Source organism: Bos grunniens, chromosome 6, assembly GCF_055505025.1.
Source record: "Bos grunniens cultivar Pamir isolate PY7600 chromosome 6, Bosgru_T2T1.0, whole genome shotgun sequence".
NCBI classification, from domain to species: domain Eukaryota; kingdom Metazoa; phylum Chordata; class Mammalia; order Artiodactyla; family Bovidae; genus Bos; species Bos grunniens.
Genome location: NC_141170.1, coordinates 46,889,699 through 46,911,523, shown reverse-complemented (window position 1 = coordinate 46,911,523; position 21,825 = coordinate 46,889,699). Strand labels below are relative to the sequence as shown.

At 38.3% G+C, this 21,825-nt stretch overlaps 2 protein-coding genes across 7 annotated transcripts in view; both read right to left on the bottom strand.

Moving 5' to 3' along the window:
• PDCL2 (phosducin like 2) overlaps positions 1–15,715 on the bottom strand; it is a 34,475-nt gene extending 18,760 nt beyond the window's left edge. Inside the window, exons 1-3 of the mRNA XM_086405699.1 lie at positions 15,557–15,715; positions 4,074–4,194; positions 3,404–3,494 (exon numbers count right to left, since the gene is read on the bottom strand). Coding sequence (XP_086261825.1) covers positions 3,404–3,494; positions 4,074–4,194; positions 15,557–15,562 — 218 coding nt within the window. The 5' untranslated portion in view covers positions 15,563–15,715. The remainder of the gene's footprint in view (positions 1–3,403; positions 3,495–4,073; positions 4,195–15,556) is intronic.
• A 3,731-nt stretch (positions 15,716–19,446) lies between these two features.
• The window catches only part of NMU (neuromedin U), an 84,699-nt gene continuing 82,320 nt past the window's right edge, over positions 19,447–21,825 (bottom strand). For all 6 annotated transcript variants that reach the window (XM_086405703.1, XM_086405704.1, XM_086405701.1 and 3 more), the window contains one exon: positions 19,447–19,639. Coding sequence is in view for 2 of the 6 variants with exons in the window: in XM_086405704.1 (XP_086261830.1) it covers positions 19,598–19,639 (42 nt within the window). In the remaining 4 variants the exon portion in view is untranslated. The remainder of the gene's footprint in view (positions 19,640–21,825) is intronic.

The following is a 21,825-nucleotide window of genomic DNA, read 5'->3' as shown; positions in this document are numbered from 1 at the left end:
TGCAGTCTATGGGGTTGCAAAGAGTCGGACAAAATTGAGTGACTGAACTGAAATGTTGTTATATACTATATGTTCATTAACATTGATTTATAATTATTGTTTTATAAACCGTATAGAAAAAAAGGAGTTAAAAGCCAAAAGTATAGTAATATTGGCTTTTATATTTACCTATATAACTACCTTTACCTACGTTTGTTTATTCTTCCTATGGTTTTAAGTTACTGTCTGCTGCTGCTGCTGCTAAGTCGCTTCAGTCGTGTCCGACTCTGTGTGACCCCATGGACTGCAGCCTACCAGGCTTCTCTGTCCATGGGGTTCTCCAGGCAAGAACACTGGAGTGGGTTGCCATTTCCTTCTCCAATGCATGAAAGTGGAAAGTGAAGTCGCTCAGTCGTGTCCGACTCTTCGTGACCCCATGGACTGCAGCCTACCAGGCTCCTCCGTCCATTGGGTTTTCCAGGCAACAGTACTGGAGTGGGTGCCATTGCCTTCTCCAAAGTTACTGTCTAGTGCCCTTTAATTTCGTCCCAAAGGACTCCTTTAGCTAATTTTTAGGGCACTTCTACTAGTAACAAGCTCATTTATATTTCACCTAGAAATGTTCTTAATTTCTCCTTCATCCCTGTAGCTTAGTTTAGCCAAATATAGAGTTCTTGGTTGATGAGGTTTTTTTTTTCTTGCTTCCTCTAAGATTTCTGATGAGAAACTGGCTGATTGATAGTCTTTCTAAGAGATGTGTCTTTGTGTGGGCCTTTGAGTTTATCCTAATTGGAGTCTTCTGAGCACCATAAATCTGTAGATTTAAGCCTTTTCTCAAACTTGAGACGTTTCCAGCTAGTATTTCTACAGATATGCCTTTTGCTCCATGTATGACAAATGTATTGCTTGGATTCCCATACTATACATGCTAGTTTACCTAACAGTGTACCACAAACAAAGCCAATTAGGCTCATTTGCTTTTCTATATTCTTTTTTCTTCCTGTTCCTCAAACTTCCAATTGTCCCATTGTCAAATTTTCTCTGTATTATGCTTGCTCAAATATGCTTTTGAAGCACTTTAGTGTATATTTCAATATTGTACTTTTTTTTATTGTACTTTTATTTTCAAAATGTCTTTTGGTTTCTTTTTATAATTTCTCCTTATTGCTCTTCTCATTTTGTTCATATGATATTTTCCTGTTTTCACCCATGTCTTTCTTTAGCTCTTTGAACATCTTTAACTAAAGTGTCTTAAAAATCTTTGTCTAGTTAAGTCTGACACTTTGGCATCTTCAGATATATTTTGCATTGATTTATTTTGTTCTTTTGAAAGGACCATACTTTCATGTTTCTTTTTATGCCTTGTGATTGTTTTTTGAAAACTGAATGTTTCGTTTAGTTGATAGCCCTAGAAATCAGATTCTTCTTCTAACTCATGTTTTTTGCTTGTTTTCACATCGGGTGTGTCTATGACAGGATTTAGCCTGAGGTGAAAGCATACTTCTCAGGTCTTTCCTAAGACTTCCACTTTCCCAAGGCTTTCTAAATTCCCCCATATATATGGTTGCTTTTGGATGTTTAAAAAAAAAAACCCTCAAAACCAAAAAAACAGATGTGGCTCCTTAAAATACCATGGAAGCCACTTGAGCCTGGAGGGTTGACACAATGGCTGCCAATCTCTGTGTCTGTACCTCTGCTTTCAGAAGCAGCAATCTGCAATCAGAACACAGAACCCTGATATTTGAGGACAAAGTCCTTAATGCCTACCTTGGCTCCAGCAAGCTGTGCCAGAAGCACAGGTTGCTGTTGAAACAGCTGTCTCCCATGGGGCTGTGGAAATGAGGGATGGATAGCTGTTACTACACTGAGGACTGAAATCAACCAATACTAATGGTAATTTACTAGCCAAGCTTTATGCTGGAAATTTCAAGTATTCAAAATAGACTTCAGAGTTCCAAAGTCTTCACTTCCGTTTCTGCCAATACAATCGTTGCCTGGGTATAGAGATGGATTTCTGGAGCTTTTTACTCTGCCATCTTTCCTGGCATCAAACTGACCAGTTGTTTTTGAAAAGTCTCTCAAATTTGGGTTTCTCTGATATATTCTTATGATTAGATTGACGCAATGCATTATTGAGAATACCACTGATTTTGTGTCTGTGGTAGAGCTGATGTGTCCTCCTTAGCACATCATATTATTGTGTATTATTGGTGATGTTAATCCTGGTCACGTTGCTAAGATGGGGTCTGCCAATATTCTACACTGTAAACTTAACTATTTCCTCCTTTATAACTATTAAATATTTGGGGCAATACTTTGAGATTATGCAGAAATCCTGTTTGTATTTAAACTTTCACCCACTCATTTTAGCAACTATCAGTAGATTACTATGATGTTCTGATGGTAACTTTTGCATTTTCCTCATTTCATCTACACTTATTCACTGGAATTCTTTAGTGACGAAATATTACTTTGTTGAATTTGTTGATGTATGCACTTACTTATCTGTATTACTATACACTTAAGGATAATCATTTTATTACTTATTTTATAATTCAATATTATAATAATTTAGTTTTTCAACTTGTTCCAACTCTGGGCATTATAAAATCTTTTAGTTTGGCTCTTGTGCCTTAAAATTTTCAGCGCTTCTTTAACTTTCTGATAATGCCCCAGACTCATGCTATTCTTTCTCAACTCACACTGCTGACTAAAGCAGTTCTCTAAGAAACACTGATTCCTTTTATTGAAGAACAGTATTATGAATCAAGAGCTCAAGTCTAGGTGTGTTCATTGCTACCACAGTATTGCTGCTTCCAACCCAATGCACTGATTTTTTTGTGTGTATTAAAACAACCTTGGATTCCTGGGATCAATCCCATTTGATCAGAATGCATTATTCTTCTTTTAAATTATTGGACTTAATTTGCTAATATTTTGATAAAATTTTTCATACCTACATTCATAGAGATGTTTTTCTGTAGCATTCTGTTTTTGCAATTTCTCTGTCTGGTTTTGGTATCAGGATAAGTTAGGAAATCTATGCACTTGTTCTAACTTCTGAAAGAATTTATGACTAGCAATTAGTGATTTATTAAATGATAGAAACCCTTAACAGACATCATACTATAAGGAAAATCATGGTCCTCTTTTTATTAGCCTTCTAGTGACATTTTCCACTTTACTCATATGTAACTTGACGAAGTTCTGTTGGGTATTATTGAACAGTTTTTTATTTAAACAAAGGTAAAAAAGATCAGGGGAAAAATCCATCTTATAGAAAGTGAGTTAGTTTTTAAATGTTACTTAAAAAGTAGTTTTGTTCTTTTTAAAATATAGTCTCGACACAAAAATAGGAATTTTTCCTTAGTTTTATCAATACTTCATTCAAAAGCTCATAAATTATCCAAATGAATCACTGTACCTATATATTTCAATAGCTTTCATATCTTCATCATCAAATTCATCTTCTGCTTCCTTCAATTCTGCAAGAGTCATCTTTTCATATGGTTTAACTGAAACACAATAAGAAGTTGTAGATAAATAAGTTATTTAAAAAACAATTTTACTTTATTAATTACATGTCTAGAAAAACAATAGATAAATGGAGATCAAGAATATCTTTAATGTTGATATTAAAGTTTATTCATCATACAAAGCTATATTGTGGTTGACTGAAGTTTGTTTGGAATATTATTACTCCCTCAGAGTTCACAGAACTATCAAGTTGTATTTAAAAATAGATGTGAAAATCAACTAGATCTCATAAATGTAGAGTTCCCCAAGTACCTGGAAATACTGGCAAGTAATACATGTATACAGAATGATGAAAATAGAAGGTAATCACAAGGCAAAGAAATGTAATAGAAAAAAATCTCAGGTTAAATACTAGGGCATTTCAGTTCTAACATTAGGATGTAACTTTCAATACATGAATTAGGAATTTTAGGCGTCAGCATCCTAATTTCAAAAGTATGTGTGGGATTTCTATTAAATTATTTCTAACATCCTATCTCCCTCTAACTTCACAAAATACATGATCACTATCATAACTGTATTATTCCCTTTACCGACCACCAAATGCACAACTATACCCATTGCTTCCTTCTGTAAACGTAAAACCATTTCTTCAATTTCATCTTTTGGCTCTTCTTTAGGAGGAAGAATGCCAAAATCTCTTAAAATTTCATTCCATTCTGTATCTTCATTTGGATCCTATATAAAAAAATTTTTTAAACCTATTAGCATAGTCATACATTTCAATATTTGTAAAACTGATATGCAGCATTTCCAACCATGTAATTATTCATGAACTCTACAGATAAACTAGACAATTAGTTTTAAAGAGTAGAACAAAATGGACTACTTTTTCCCCATTTCCCAGTACTACTGCAACTACATACACTGATAAAAAAGAATACATCCTGTACCCTCAATGTTATACTGAGATGTTTAATAAAAAAATAAATCTAATATATATATATGGGCTTCCCTGGTGGCTCAGAGGTTAAAGCATATATATATATATATATATATATATATATACACACACACACACACACACACACACACACACACACTATTAATGAAGAAACTTGTAAGTCACGGAAAATAATTTGAAGACTATAATAGGCAAAACCAACTCACATCAGGGTTTCAGTCACCATCTGCAGTGATTTTGGAGCCCAAGAAAATAAAGTCTGTCACTGTTTGCATTTTTTTCCCCATCTATTTGCCATGAAGTGATGGGACCAGATGTCATGATCTTAATTTTTGAATGTTGAGTTTTAAGTGAACTTATTCACTCTCCTCTTTCACCTTCATCAAGAGGCTCTTTAGTTCCACTTTACTTTCTGCCATTAGAGTAGTATCATCTGCATATCTGAGGCTGTTGACACTTCTCCCAGCAATCTTGATTCCAGATTCATCCAGACCAGCATGTCTCATAATGTACTTTGCATATAAGTTAAATAAGCAGGGTGACCATATACAGCCTTGACATACTCCTTTCCCAACTTGGAACCAGTCAGTTGTTCCATGTCTAGTTCTAACTGCTACTTCTTGACCCAAATACAGGTTTCTTAGGAGATAGGTATGGTTTGCTACTACAATCCTTTAAAAGATTTTCCATAGTTTGTTGTGATCCATATATACAAAGGCTTCAGCGTAGTCAATGAAGCAGAAGCAGATGCTTTTCTGAAATTCCTTTGCTTTCTTCAAGATCCAATTAATGCTGGCAATTTGATCATTGGTTCCTCTGTCTTTTCTAAATCCAGCTTATACATCTGGAAGCTCCTGGTTCATGTACTACTAAAACCTAGTTCAAAGGATTTTGAGCATAAGCTTACTAGCATGTAAACCAGTGCAATTTTACAGTAGTTGGAACACTCTTTAGCACTGCCCTTCTTTGGGACTGGAATGAAAACCGGTCTTTTCTAATCCCGTAGCCATTGCTGAATTTTCCAAATTTGCTGACATATTGAGTCCAGCACTTTGACAGCATCATCTTTTAGGAGTTTAAATAGCTCAGGTGGAATTCCATCACCTCCACTAGCTTTGTTTGTAGTAATGCCTCCTAAGGCCCACTTGACTTCACCCTCCAGGATGTCCAGCTCTAGGTGAGTGATCAAACCATTGTGGATATCTATGTTATTGAGACCTTTCTTGTATAGTTCTTCTGTATATTCCTGTCACCTCTTTTTAGTCTCTTCTGTTTCTGTTAGGTCCTCACCTTTTCTGTCCTTTATCATGCCCATCCTTGCATGAAATGTTACCTTGATATCTCCAATTTTCTTGAAGAGATATCTAGCCTTTCCCTTTCTACTGTTTTACTCTATTTCTTTGCATTATTTATTTAAGAAGGGCTTCTTATCTCTCCTTATTAGTCTCTGGAACTGTGCATTTAGTTGGTTATATCTTTCCCTTTCTCCCTTGCCTTTCACTTCTCTTTATTCCTCAGCTATTGGTTAGGCCTCCTCAGGCAACAACTTTGCCTTCTTGCATTTCTTTTTCTTTGGGATGGTTTTGGTCACTGTCTTCTGTACAATATTACAAACCTTCATCCATAGTTTTTCAGACACTCTGTCTACCAGGTCAAATCCTTTGAATCTATTTGTAGATTAGATTACACTCCATTGTATGATAATAAGGAATTTGATTTGGGCTCCAAAATGACTGCAGATAGTGACTGCAGCCATGGAATTAAAAGACGCTTACTCCTTGGAAGAAAAGTTATGACCAACCTAGACAGTATATTCAAAAGCAGAGACATTACTTTGCCAACAAAAGTCCATCTAGTCAAGGGTATGGTTTTCCCAGTAGTCATGTACGGATGTGAGAGTTAGACTACAAAGAAAGCTGAGCACCAAAGAATTGATGCTTTTGAACTGTGGTGTTGGAGAATACTGTTCAGAGTCCCTTGAACAGCAGGCAGATACATCCAGTCCATCCTAAATGAAATCAGTCCTGAATATTCATTGGAAGAATGGATGTTGAAGCTGAAATGCCAATACTTTGGCCACATGATGCAAAGAGCTGGCTCACTTGTAAAGACCCTGATGCTGGGAAAGATTGAAGGCAGGAGGAAAAGTGGGAGACAGAGGATGAGATGGTTGGATGATATCACTGACTCAATGGACATGAGTTTGAGTAAATTCTGGGAGTTGGTGATGGACAGGGAAGCCTGGCATGCTGCAGTCCATGGGGTCACAAAAAGTTAGACACAACTGAGCGACTGAACTGAACTGAATTGAAATTGCCTAGTGGTTTTCCCTACTTTCTTCAATTTAAGACTGAATTTTGTGATAAAGAGCTCATGACCTGAACCACATTCAGCTCAAGGTCTTATTTTTGCTGACTGTACAGAGCTTCTCCATCTTTGGCTGCAAAGAACATAATTAGTCTGATTTCAGCATTGACCATCTGGTGATATCCAGATGGCCAATACTGAGTCATTTCTTGGGTTGTTGGAAAATGGTGTTTGCTATGACCAGTGTGTTCTTTTGTTTGCCCTGATTCATTTTGGACTCCAAGTCCAAACTTGCCTGTTAATCTGGGTGTCTCTTGACTTCCTGGTTTTGCATTCCAATCCCCTATGATGAAAAGGACATCTTTTTTGGTGTTAGTTCTACAAGGTCTTATAAGTCTTCATGGAACCGGTCAACTTCAGCTTCTTCAGTATCAGTGGTTGGGACATAGACTTGGATTACTGTAATGCTGTATGGTTTGCCTTGGAAATGAACTGAGATCATTCTGTCATTTTTGAGGTTGCACCCAAGTACTGCATTTCAGACTCTTTTGTTGATTATAAGGGCTACTCCATTTCTTCTAAGGATTCTCGCCCACAGTAGTAGATACAGCAGTCATCTGAATTAAATTCATCCATTTCCATCCATTTTAGTTCATCTTGCTACCTCCTGCTTGATCACATTCACTTTACCTTGATTCATGGAACTAACATTCCAGATTCTTATGTAATACTGTTCTTTACAGCATCAGACTTTACCTTCACTACCAGGCACATCCACGACAAATTCTTTATCTACATCCTACAAAATTTTATATGCTGTATTTTTATTGGTATTCAGTTAAAATATTTCCAACCTTATGATTTTTTCCCCTTACATTTTAATTTGGAAGTATGCTACTTAATTTTCAAATACTTTGGACTTTTCTAAGTATTTAATTAATAATTTATAATTTAATTCTGCTTGGTCAGGAAACATTCTTTGTTAAGATTTCAATTTTCTGAAATGCATTTATTTGTTTCATGACTCAGCATATGGTATTAATATATCTTAGTGAATGTTGTACCTAGTGTGAAAGGAATGTATATTCTCCCACAGATCAGGGTTTATTTCTCTACAAATCAACAGGTTGTCGACAGATTTGTTCAGAAATTCTGTTTTGTTAGAGATTTTTTCTATAGTTGTTCTGTCAATTATTAGGGGGAGGGATGTTAACGGAGAAGGCAATGGCAACCCACTCCAGTACTCTTGCCTGGAAAATCCCATGGACAGAGGAGCCTGGTAGGCTGCAGTCCATGGGGTCTCGAAGTGTCAGACATGACTGAGCGACTTCACTTTCACTTTCTTGCATTGGAGAAGGAAATGGCAACCCACTCCAGTGTTCTTGCCTGGAGAATCCCAGGGATGGCGGAGCCTGGTGGGCTGCCTTCTATGGGGTCGCACAGAGTCGGACACAACTGAAGTGACTTAGCAGGGATGTTAAAAATCTCTGATTATGAATGTGGATTTGTCTTTCTCTCCCTCTATCAGTTTTTGCTTCATATGTTTGATATTTGATTATTATGCAAATACACAGTTGTATTTAAGACATTTTCCTAGTGAATTTTTCTTATCATTATAAAATTTTCCTTTTTATTTCTAGTAGCAATCCTAAAAGATTATGCTGTTAAAGTGCTGCACTCAATATACCAGCTAAATTGGAAAACTCAGTAATGGCCACAGGACTGAAAAAGGTCAGTTTTCATTCCAATCCCAAAGAAGGGCAATGCCAGAGAATGTTCAAACTACATACAATTGAACTCATTTCACGTGTTAGCAGGTAATGCTCAAAATCCTTCAAGTTAGGCTTCAACAGTATTTAAACCAAGAATTTCCAGATGTCCAGGCTGGATTTAGAAAAAGCAAAGGAACCAGAGATCAAATTGCCAACATCTACTGGATCACAGAAAAAACAAGAGAATTACAGAAAAACATCTACTTCTGCTTTATTGATTAAGCTACAGCTTTTGACTGAGTGGATCACAACAAAATGGAAAATTCTTCAAGAGATGGGAATACCAGACCACCTTACCTGCCTCCTGTCAACAAAGAACACAATGGGACATGGAACAACGGAATGGTTCTGAAATGGGAAAGGATTACGTCAAGGCTGTATATTGTCACCCTGCTTATTTAACTTCCATGCAGAGTACATCATGCAAAATGTTGGGCTGGATGAAGCAAGGGCTGGAATCAAGATTGCCAGGAGAAATATCAATAACCTCAGATATGCAGATGACACCACCCTTATGGCAGAAAATGAAGAAGAACTAAAGAGCCTCTTGATAAAAGTGAAAGAGGAGAGTAAAAAAGTTGGCTTAAAGCTCAACATTCAGAAAACTAAGATCATGGCATCCAGTCCCATCACTTCATGGCAAACAGATGGGGAAACACTGGAAACAGTGGCTGATTTTATTTTGGGGGGCTCCAAAATCACTGCAGATGGTAACTGCAGCCATGAAATTAAAAGACGCTTATTCCTTGGAAGGAAAGTTATGACCAACCTAGAGAGCATATTCAAAAGCAGAGACATTACTTTGCCAACAAAGGTCCGTCTAGTCAAGGCTATGGTTTTTCCAGTGGTCATGTATGGATGTGAGAGTTGGACAATAAAGAAAGCTGAGCGCCGAAGAACTGATGCTTTTGAACCGTGGTGTTGGAGAAGACTCTTAAGAGTCCTTTGGACTGCAAAGAGATCCAACCAGTCCACTCTAAAGGAAATCAGTCCTGAATATTCATCGGAAGGACTGATGCTTAAGCTGAAACTCCAATATTTTGGCCACATGATGCAAAGAGCTGAATCTGTTGAAAAGACCCTGATGCTGGAAAAGATTGAAGGTGGGAGGAAAAGGGGACAACAGAGGATGAGATGGTTGGATGACATCACCAACTCAATGGACATGAGTTTTGAATAAACTCTGGGAGTTGGTGATGGACAGGAAGACCTGGCATGCTGCATGCAGTCCATGAGGTCACAAAGAGTTGGACATGACTAAGCGACTAAACTGAACTGAATTGTATGGACACAAGAGCTGGACCATAAAGAATGCTGAGTGCCAAAAATCGAAGCTTTCAAACTGTGGCACTGGAGAAGACTTTTGAGAGTCCCTTGAACTGCAAGATCAAATCAGTCAATCCTAAAGGAAATCAACTCTGAATATTCATTAGAAGGGCTGATACTGAAGCTGAAGCTCCAATATTTTGGCCACCTGATGAAAAGAGCTGACTTGGAAAAATACCCTGATGCAAAGATTGAGGGCAGGAGAAGAAGGGGACAGCAGAGAATGAGATGCTTGGATGGCATCATCCATTCAATGGACATGAGTTCTAAGCAAGCTCTGGGGGATAGTGATGGACAGGGAAATGTAACTTGCTGCAGTCCATGGGGTCGCAAAGAGTCAGGAGTGAGCAACTGAACAACAACAATAATCATCTTGATGTCTACTTTGTTTGTTACTAACATAGTTTATATAGCTTAAGACTAAGTACTGTTTAAACATGTTTTTTAAAATTTTTTTATTTCAATCCATCTGTTTCTTTGTATTTAAAGTGTGTCTCTCTTAGCAGTATGTCATTATATATTGCTTTTTCAACTATTTTGATAATCTCTACTTTTTAATTGAAATGTTTCCTTCATTTAATATAAGAAATGTTAATGTTAGATGTAGGGCCACTGTTTTCCTGTTTTCAATTAGTATTGTTTGCTTTTTGTTCCTCTGTTCCCTTCCTGCCTTCTTTAGGTTAAATATTTTTTAGAATTTAATTTTTTGCAAGTAGCTTTTTAGGTATACATCTTTTCATTATTGTTTTAATATAATTGTTCTAGACATTGTAATCCTATCTTTAACTTATTAAAGTTAATATTGGACTATTTTATATAAAATATGGGAATCTTGCTTAGTATAGTTCCATTTTCCACTATCCTATCCTTCGCTTTATTACTGTTATATATATTAACATCTACAACATGTTTGAATCACTTTAATATAATGTTACAATTTCTGCCTTAAACAATTATGTCTCTTAAGAAAATTAAGAAAAAATATATTCAGTTTTTAGTATTTATCTAAATATAAAATTATATTCGGTTTTTAGTATTTATCTAAATAAATACTTTATTTATACATCTAGGGTACTTTTCACTCCCTTTTAGATACAGTTTTTCACCTGATGTAATTTCCTTTCAGTCTAAAGAAACTTCCTATAGTATTCATTACAGTGTAGGTCTGCTGGAAATGAATACTCTCAGTTTTCATATTTCTGAAAATGTTTATTTTTTCCCTGTGTTTTGATAGATAGTTTAGCTGGATGTAGAATTTAGCTTGAAAGCTTTCCCTCCAGCATTTAAAGCATTTGAAAGGCTTTCTGGCCTCTGATGTTTCTGATGAGAAGTCAACTAATAATGATATTACTGCTCTCCTATACATACATAATATACACATCTTAATATTATGTCTTTTCTCTGGATGTTTTCAAGATTTTATCTTTCAATTTCAGAAGGGTGTCTATGTGTGCTTGGTGCAGTTTTATTTTTATTTATCTTGTTTGGAGTTCCCTGAATTCTTAGATTTTTAGTTTATGCCTTCCCTCAAATTTTGGACAGTTTTATCCATTATTTCCTTAATTTTTTCCCTACCCCTCCACCCCATCTTCCTCTGCCTTACGATTCCTTACAGTATGCTACACATATATACATGTTACCTATGTATTCTAGTTCAGTTCAGTTCAGTTCAGTTGCTCAGTCATGTCCAACTCTTTGCGACCCCATGAACTGCAGCACGCCAGGCCTCCCTGACCATCACCAAGTCCAGGAGTTCAGTCAGACTCACGTCCATCGAGTCAGTGATACCATCCAGCCATCTCATCCTCTGTCGTCCCCTTCTCCTCCTGCCCCCAATCCCTCCCAGCATCAGAATCTTTTCTAATGAGTCAACTCTTCGCATGAGGTGGCCAAAGTACTGGAGTTTCAGCTTTAGCATCATTCCTTCCAAAGAAATCCCAGGGCTGATCTCCTTCAGAATGGACTGGTTGGATCTCCTTGCAGTCCAAGGGACTCTCAAGAGTCTTCTCTAACACTGTTAATCCATTTAACAATATCCCTTTAGTTCACTGAATCTTTATTCACTTTTATTATTTTTCTGTTCTTAAAACTGGACACTTTATATTGATAAATCCAAGTTCCCTGGGTCTTCTGCCACCTCCAGTTTGCCATTAAGCCCATTCAGTTATTTTTTATTTCAAGTCGTTGATCTTTTCAGTTCAAGAATTTCCATTTGATTGTTTTATTATTGTTTCTATTTCTCTGTTAAGATTCTCCATCTGTTAATTAAATTTCCTTTACATCCTTGAATATATTTATAATAGCTGCTTTAAATTCTTTGTTTGCTAATATTAACCTCTGGATAGTCTAAGGATCCGCTTCCATTGGTTGCTTTAATTTTGAATATGGCTTTTCATTTTTTTCTTTTTTTCTGGTCTAATTTTTATTGTATACTAGATATTGAGGATGATACATCATAGAAATTCATGATTTTTTATGTTCCTCTGAAGTATGTTGATTTTCATACTTGCAGGCAGTTAACTTGGCTGGACTGAAACATCAACCTCTTTCAACTGAAGTGGGCAGCACCCAAAACCTTAGATCAGCTTAGTTCTTTCATCTTCTAATGGCTGCTTTCTGCCAGGCAACTTGTGGTCTCTTACCTATATATGGAGTTTAGCTGACAGTTAAGGATTTGTGTGAATCTTACAAATAGAATTTAAAGATTATCCCTCTGTGCTACTTTTCTTTCTGAGACTTCCACATAATTCTCCCACCACTCTACCAACCCAGAACTTTGCTTTCCAAAACCCCTATTAACATGGTTGTTTTCTGCCATCCCATGCCATATGACTATAAAATGCCCTCATCTGTATCTAATCTTTTTAATCTATTGTGGTTTTAAAGTATGTTCACAAATTCTTTCAGACTCCTTTTTTTGAGAAGTGAAACTTAATGCCACTTCCATTGAGTATAGGCTGAACCTGTGGTCTTATTTCTAATAAACTGAAAATATGATGGAAGCAATACTATTTGAATTCTGAGACTAAGTCACAAAAGGCACTGCTGCTGCTTTTTCCTTAGTCTCTCTCATCACTTACTCTGGGGGAAATCATGATTTTTCACAAAAGCAGCCTGTGTTGGTCTGTGTGGGAAGCCATAACATATCACAGATCAGGTGATTTAAATAGACATTTATTTTCTCACAGTTCTGGAGGTTGGAAGTCTAAAATCAAGGTGCCAGCAGGGTTGGTACTTCTGAGAACTCTTCTGGCTTGCAGGATGCTGCCTTCTTATTGTGTACTCACACAACCTTCCTGCTGTGTGTTAGAGAGAGAGAACGTGCTCTAGTGTCTCTTCCATGTCTTAGAAGGACACCAATCCTATCAGCAATGTTTTGTAGTTTCCAGTTTATTCTTATTTTATTATTTTTGATGTAATTATACATGGAATTATTTTCTTAATTTCCTTTGATATTACAGCGTTCACTGTAGTGTATAAAAATGTCTTCATCAAATTTGAATGTCACTTTTTACAGTTTCCTGCTCTCTGAAGAAAATTTCAATTTTGTCTTCTGTTTTTTAAACATAATAAGCATAGTTGCTTCATAACCTGTTTCTGGTCATTCAGATACCTGAAGTCTTTGCAACTCTACTTTTGTTGGTTTATGTTCATAGTACCCTGTTCCCTTGTGTGCATGGTTACTTTTGGCTGACTTCTGCTTGATGTCCTTGAGAACTTACAGGCAGGAATTCTAAGATAAAGATGTCTTTATCCACAGGATTTGCTGTTTCTTCCAGGCATGTACACGAAATACAGTATATTGCTAATTTACAATAAATTCACAGTTTGAAGTTTTTTGGATCACCCAGACAATATGCTTTAGGCTGAAATCTATGTGAGAGCTGTCTTGAGCCACAATTTCTTGGGGATAGGTTTTATTGCTTTTCTTTTTATCCCCTGCTCCACTAAGCATCAAGACAACGTTCCTTGAATTCCCCTAGACATGAGTTTATCTCTGGTTCATACTCCTATTAGTTGCCCATGCTTTCATAGGCCAAACTCTTGGGTTCCTTCTCACCCTATAATTATACCCAGAACCAAACTGCAGATTGTTAAGATGCCCTTGGGGTTAAAAGCTGCTTTAAAGCTCTAGAAATCCATTCACCTGTTTTTCTACTTTCTCTTTGATTTTGGTCTCATCGTTTTCTATCATGTTACCTCTGATGCTTTTAAGGATCAGAGGTAGTTTTACTTATATTCAGCAGAGGAGTTGATCCAAATAACCAAGCTCATTATTATCAGAAAATCCAGCAGTCATCTTTAAAAAAAAAAAAAAAACAACCCTCCCTGCACTTCACACACGCTACCACCCTATCTCTTTTTTTTCCTCCCTACTCAAACTTCTTAAGATAGTTGTCTATATATTCTATAATCACTTCCATCTCCCATTCACTCTACATGCTAGTCCAAATTTGGCTTCTACCATCAATACTCCTTTCAAAACCATTCTAAGGTCAGCTATGAGCTCCACGCTGTCATTTTCAGTGGATATTCATTATATTTGATCTCTTAAGCAGAATTTGGGAAAGGCTGTCATTCTTTTCTTGTTAAAACACTTTCTTGATATTCATGATATCACAATGTTGTTGTTTAGTTGCTAAGTTGTATCCAACTCTTTTGCCACCCCATGGACTAGCCTGCCAGGCTCCTCTGTTTATGGGGTTGTCCACACAAGAATACTGGAGCAGGTTTCTTCTCCAGGTTGTGTTCCCAACCCAAGGATCAAACCTGCATTTCCTACATTGGCAGGTGGTTTCTTTACCACTGAGCTACCTTGGGAAGCCTCCATACTTTTGGTTTTATTCATATCTCTGACTGTTCTTAACTGATCTGGGAATTAGTTGCAAAGGGATTTAATAGTAAATGCTCTATATTCCGATCTTCCCTTGCCTTTAAGAAATCATCTATGAAATCATAATAAACAAAATAGAAAAAGGCACCACAATCCACATTATAATAGTATTATGGTATTTATCATGACATAGTTATATCTGAGGGAGAAGGCAATGGCACCCCACTCCAGTACTCTTAGCTGGAAAATCCCATGAACAGAGGAGCCTGGTAGGCTGCAGTCCATGGGGTCGCTAGGAGTCCGACACGACTGAGCGACTTCACTTTCACTTTTTACTTTCATGCATTGGAGAAGGAAATGGCAACCCACTCCAGTGTTCTTGCTTGGAGAATCCCAAGGATGGGGGAGCCTGGTGGGCTGCCGTCTATGGAGTCGCACAGAGTAGGACACGACTGAAGCGACTTAGCAGCAGCAGCAGCAGCAACAGAGTTTTCGTGATCATGTAGGAGAAACTCCAGGGACACCTGGGCTTTCTTAAGACAGATGCGACTATTCGTGTCTCCTCTCTGACCTTTTTAAAATGTAGTGGGGCAGAATACTTAAATTGGATTACACTTGGCTTAAAACTGATGGTCTGTTTCTCATAAATAGTGCGGCAGTAAGATTTCCACAATTTAGGTGTGAAAGGTTTCCTTCAGCGACAAACCTTAAGTCTTTCTCAAATTTTGATAAAACGGCGTTCCCCTAGAACTCATTTACATTTCTTTTCAATCCTGACAGAGACGGACGCAAAATTTAGCTCTTACTGAGAACAAATGTTAGAACCTAACTCCCGTAGGAACACCGCTGGGGAAGCCTTTAGGGTGCCCCAAAGTCACCGGAGTCCGATATTCCCACCTGCATGGTGTTCCGCCTCACTTCGGGCCGGGACTTCTGGCTCCGACGTCCCTTCAAAGCGGTAATGGAACCCACTGCGGTCCTGGCGGTTCCCACCGCCCCGCAGGAAGGGAGCGGGGAGAACAAACGCCTAGGACGCACTGCGCCGGGCGCAGCTCTGTTGCCAGGCAACGCTGAGGCGTGGCCTAGCTTTGGGTCCTGACGCACCTGGTCTTGGGCATTTGCCCCGAGGTGCTTCTTCTGTTCGAAATACTGGTGCTGGCATTCCTCCCATCCTTCTCTCCGCCACCACCAAATTAATGCGTTGTGTCCGAGCCTCCGGCATCCTTCAATCCCTGAATCCTGTCTGTCTTCACTGGGAAGTAAGAAAATCTTGGGGAGAAAAACCCTTCAGAGTTCTTAACCCGGGACCCATAGTTTATATTTGGATGGACTTAAGCGCTTGAGGGCTTGAGCCCCAGCCCTCAATACACACATAATTTTGTTGTATATGTGCATTTGGGGGGTATATTTCAGGACGAGAGCTTTCATCAGATTCTCAAATGATTCTCCTCCATCTTAAAAATCCATTGCTTTTAGGCAGGAAGCTCAGTCCTTAGGTAGGAAACCTAGATAGTTTGGTTCCTTGGTGTTTCAATTAAGGAAAGGAACTGCGAGCTGCCAGGAACATGAGAAAAACAGATGCTATTGCCAAACATGGTTATACCCATAATCACAAAGATGTGAAAAGATATGAAAAAGAAGAAAAAGTGGTTTTAGTGACAATTTTAAACTCTGGCTCAGCTTTGGACCACTCCATCTGTAGTGTCCAGTTAATACAAATTCTGCACTCCTAATAAGATATGCAGATGACACCACCCTTACGGCAGAAAGTGAAGAGGAACTAAAAAGCCTCTTGATGAAAGTGAAAGAGGAGAGTGAAAAAGTTGGCTTAAAGCTCAACATTCAGAAAACTAAGATCATGGCATCTGGTCCCATCACTTCATGGGAAATAGATGGTGAAACAGTGGAAACCGTGTCAGACTTTATTTTTGGGGGCCCCAAAATCACTGCAGATGGTGCTTGCAGCCATGAAATTAAAAGACGCTCACTCCTTGGAAGGAAAGTTATGACCAACCTAGATAGTATATTGAAAAGCAGAGACATTACTTTGCCAACAAAGGTTCGTCTAGTTAAGGCTATGGTTTTCCAGTGGTCATGTATGGATGTGAGAGTTGGACTGTGAAGAAGGCTGAGTGCCGAAGAATTGATGCTTTTGAACTGTGGTGTTGGAGAAGACTCTTGAGAGTCCCTTGGACTGTAAGGAGATCCAACCAGTCCATTCTGAAGGAGATCAGCCCTGGGATTTCTTTGGAAGGACTGATGCTAAAGCTGAAACTCCAATACTTTGGCCACCTCATGCGAAGAGTTGACTCATTGGAAAAGACTCTGATGTTGGGAGGGATTGGGGGCAGGAGAAGAAGGGGACGACAGAGGATGAGATGGCTGGATGGCATCACCGACTCGATGGACATGGGTTTGAGTGAACTCTGGGAGCTGGTGATGGACAGGGAGGCCTGGTGTGCTGTGATTCATGGGTTGCAAAGAGTCGGACAAGACTGAGCGACTAAACTGAACTGAACTGAATGGCCCATAAGTGTTTTGTTATATTTTCTTCTTTTTCTTATTCCCTGCCTCCTCCTCCCCTCTCCACGTTCTTTTTCCCACCTTCCTCCCTCCTTCTTTCTCTCCTCCTCTTCTTTTTACTATCATGAGAGCACCTCCAAACATTAAGTGGCCTTAAGTTTCACTAGATTTCCAAGAGGCCCTGGGAGCTGCTTGAATTAGCCATCAACTCCCTTTCTTATTCTGACCCTCCCAAATCCAGGCTAGTTGAATTACTGTGCATAACACTAGCTCGGGTTGCCCTGTACATTTGGGGCTTTAGAGCTCATTCCTTAGCAAGTTAAGTACTATGGACCCTGCTCAGGCCCTAGACAGGCACTGGTTCTCTGTCTTGGCGGGGGATGGTTTCTTTATCCCTTCAAGTTCCATCAGCCCAATAAAGAAGCCAAAGCTGAGATAGAGCATAAGCTTTGTTCAGTGGCCAAAGAATGGAGAAGCGGGGACTAAGTTCACAGATTAAATCCCTCTCCTTATCTTGCTCAGATAAGGAGAGGGGTTTAATTTTAAAGAGTAATGACAAAGGGAGGAGGAGTGAGGCTAATGATGGGAAGGCATATGCATTAGTCTTCTGGGGTACGGAGTGCCACTCTTTTTTATCCTTTTTGGTTCTTAATGTCAGGTCTTGGCCATCAGAAGTTGTGTCATTTAATATGATAATATGGTAAAATCAATGTATAATGAGATGCAGAGTCTCTTGGAGGTCAGATCTGTGAACATCTTGGTCCCAGCTGGTTGCATCTGGTTTTTGTTTGTAGCTTCTTTATTATCTCTGGAGCCTTTAGTTTAAAGATTTATATTAACTCTTGCTAAAGGTGGGGGTTGGCAGGTTTTGAGCAAAGACCTAGAGCAGCTCTGGCAACACTCTGGGTCTCAAGTTCCCGTCTTGTCAAGTCAATTCATTTTTTAAAGAAGATATTTTTTGTTCTCTTCTGCTCCTTCTTTATTATGTTTTTCCCATGGATTGACAAGAAGTGAAATTCAGGGACTCTGTTAGTAAAAGGCATAATTTAAGCTATAATCAGTGGTCATCATCAGTAAGACAAAAGTTTATTAGATACTCTGAAGAATGCAAGACCTAATCCTACCCACACAGAGAGCCAGGCTTCTCTAATCAGTTAGCAACCTGCCAGTAGAGAAGACAGTTATCCAAGAGGCCAGATCAGAAGGGGAAACCCAGGAAAACTGAAGGGAGATAATCTCAACATCCACGTGACATTAGTTGTGCCCACTAAACACTGATTTGATGTAAAAAGTTCACCCACTGTGTTCATGATTCTCTACTAGTAAGAGTGTATTCTTTCTGGTAATGGACGAAGCTGGTTGCCTCTTAGATGCTGCAGGGTGAAACAACTAGATAACTAATAAGGACCTACTGTATAGCACAGAGAACTCTACAAAATACTCTGTAATAACCTATATGGGAAAAGAATCTTTACAAAAGTGGATATATGTATATGTGCTGCTACTGCTAAGTCACTTCAGTCGTGTCCGACTCTGTGCGACCCCATAAGACAGCAGCCCACCAGGCTTCCCCGTCCCTGGGATTCTCCATGAAAGAACACTGGAGTGGGTTGCCATTTCCTTCTCCAATGCATGAAAGCAAAAAGTGAAAGTGAAGTCGCTCAGTCGTGTCCGACTCTAGCCACCCCACGGACTGCAGCCCACCAGGCTCCCCTGTCCATGGGATTTTCCAGGTAAAAGTACTGGAGTGGGGTGCCATTGCCTTCTCCCATATGTATATGTGTATAACTGGTTTACTTTGCTGTACAGTAGAAACTAACACAACATTGTATATCAACTTTTTTCCAATAAAAAAATTTAAACAAATAAACTTAATACTACTAAGTGGTAGAAAAAGCTGGCTCTTGACATGTTTGCAGCAATCAGACTATTTTATGGTGTATAAATAGAATTTTGCATATTGGGCTATTGGATTAATCATGGCCAAATCCTCCAACTAGTAATAGTTTTAGTTGGCATGCACATTCTAAGATTGCTAGCTTTTTGACATTCTGGTATTTTTTAGCCTCTGGTATTTTGTTGCTGATGAAATCCAAACAGAAAAAATTAAAATAGCTCCTTAAAACTCAACTCTACTAAGTGTCTTACATAAAAATAACTAAAGAGCATTGTATATGAGTAGCATCAACAGCTTCAAGAATCTAGGGAACATAATTATTTACAGCTTTATTATACACGATTTATCATTAAACACTAAGAAAAAATATTTTAAGATGCTTCTTTAATTTTCAATAAATTAAACATTTACAATCTCAGTCAAACTTTTACTAAGAATGTTTACAACACAGGGATTCTCAAACTTGTTAAACTTAGCAAGGATTGTTTTTCAGAAGAAAAGAAAAAAGTCAGTACATTTTATATCCCATAGCGTTGATTCTGCAGAATATAGCTGGTGTTCTGTTTAAAAAGAAAAGAAAAGTTTAAGTACAAATGGGTATATGAATGTATACATATACAAGTCTATATATACTTCCTTTAGTATAGAGATCTCTATAAATGGGCTTCCCAGGTGGCTCAGATGGTAAAGTGTCTGCCTGCAATTCGGGAGACCCGAATTCGATCCCTGGATTGGGAAGATCCCCTGGAGAAGGAAATGGCAACCCACTCCAGTACTCTTGCCTGGAAAATTCCATGGATGAAGGAGCCTGGTAGCCTACAGTCCATGGGGTCGCAAAGAGTCGGACACGACTGAGCAACTTCACTCACTTTCACACTGAGTTTGGTGTTAAAATCAGACACTTTTCCCACTTAGTATTAAATTTTTGTGTTCACATTTTATAATGTTTCAACATTTGTAATATTATAAAAGATATTTCTTTTTCATTAACTCTTTGTTCTAGTTCCTTGAAACAAGTAGGAATGTTTGCTCATATTCTTGATGTAACATAAGCCTTTGCTGAAACATGAGTTAATACCAAACATAGTTGATTCAAGTTCATAAGTATGTCCCATGAGCACATGAAATTTTTTCTTCACTTTTCCAATATTTGTATCTTTTATTTTTTTTCTTGTCTAACTGAATTGGCTATGGCATTAAGAACTACATGAAATAAAAGGAGACAGAGCATCCTTGTTTTGTTTCTGATGTTAATAGAAATACTCCAAAATGTTTTACTATCAAGCTTTCTACTGACTTTGTTTGAAACCATTATATAAATATTGTTAATTTCTTTTCTAATTTCTTTCTATAGGATCTTCTTTGAAAACATCAGAAATGTATGTGGCACTTTACCAAAGTATCTATAGGCATACCTCAGAGACACTGCAGGTTTGGTTCCAGTGACTATCTCAGTGAAAAAAGTCACAAATTTTTTGGTCTCCTGGTGCATGTAAAAGTTATGTTTATACTATACAATAGTTAAGTGTGCAATAGCATCATGTCCAAAAAAACCCAATGCACATACCTCAATTTAAAAATACTTTATTGCTAAAAATTGCTAACCACTATCTGAGCCTTCACCGAGTCATAATCTCTTTGCTGGTGGAGGGTCTTGCCTCCATGTTGATAGCTGCTATAGTCACTGAAGGCTGTGGTGGCTGTGGCATTTTTTAAAAATAGAATAACAATGAAGTTTGCCACATTGGTTGACTCTTCCTTTCAGGAACAATTTCTCTGTAGCAAACAATGCTGTTTGACAGCATTTTATTCATTCATAGTAGCACTTCCTTCAAAACTGAATTGTATCTCAGGGAATAGGGAAACCCAACAAGAGGGAGAGTGGCAGTGGAATCGCTGGTCAGTGGAGCAATCAGAACACACACAACATTTATCAACTAACTTTGCCAGCTTACATGGATGTGGATCATGGCACCCCCCGAAACAATTACAATAGTAGGATCAAAAGTGAAAGTGAAAGTGAAGTCGCTCAGTTGTGTCCGACTCTTTGCGACCCCATGGACTGTAAAAAATAGAGTGATGATGAAAAAGGTTTGAAGTATTATAAGGATTGCCAAAATGAGACATAACACATGAATTAAGCAAATGCCATTGGAAAAAAATTCACTGATAAACTTGCTCTACACAGAGTTGCCACAAACCTTCAAATTGTAAAAAATATATCTGTGAGGTGCAGTAAAGCAAAGTGCGATAAAACGGAGGTATACCTGTACTGAATTGATTACATAATTTTTATTTTAAAGGTGAAAATATTTTCATGCACTTCCTAATGTTAAACCATCTTAGTTGATGCAATGAACTTCAGTTCAGTTCAGTTCAGTTCAGTCGCTCAGTCGTGTCCGACTCTTTGTGACCCCATGAATCGCAGCACGCCAGGCCTCCCTGTCCATCACCAACCCCCGGGGTTCACTCAAACTCATGTCCATCGAGTCGGTGATGCCATCCAGCCATCTCATCCTCTGTCGTCCCCTTCTCCTCCTGCCCCCAATCCCTTCCAGCATCAGAGTCTTTTCCAATGAGTCAACTCTTTGCATGAGGTGGCCAAAGTACTGGAGTTTCAGCTTTAGCATCATTCCTTCCAAAGAACACCCAGGGCTGATCTCCTTTAGAATGGACCAATTGGATCTCCTTGCAGTCCAAGGGACTCTCAAGAGTCTTCTGCAACACCACAGTTCAAAAGCATCAA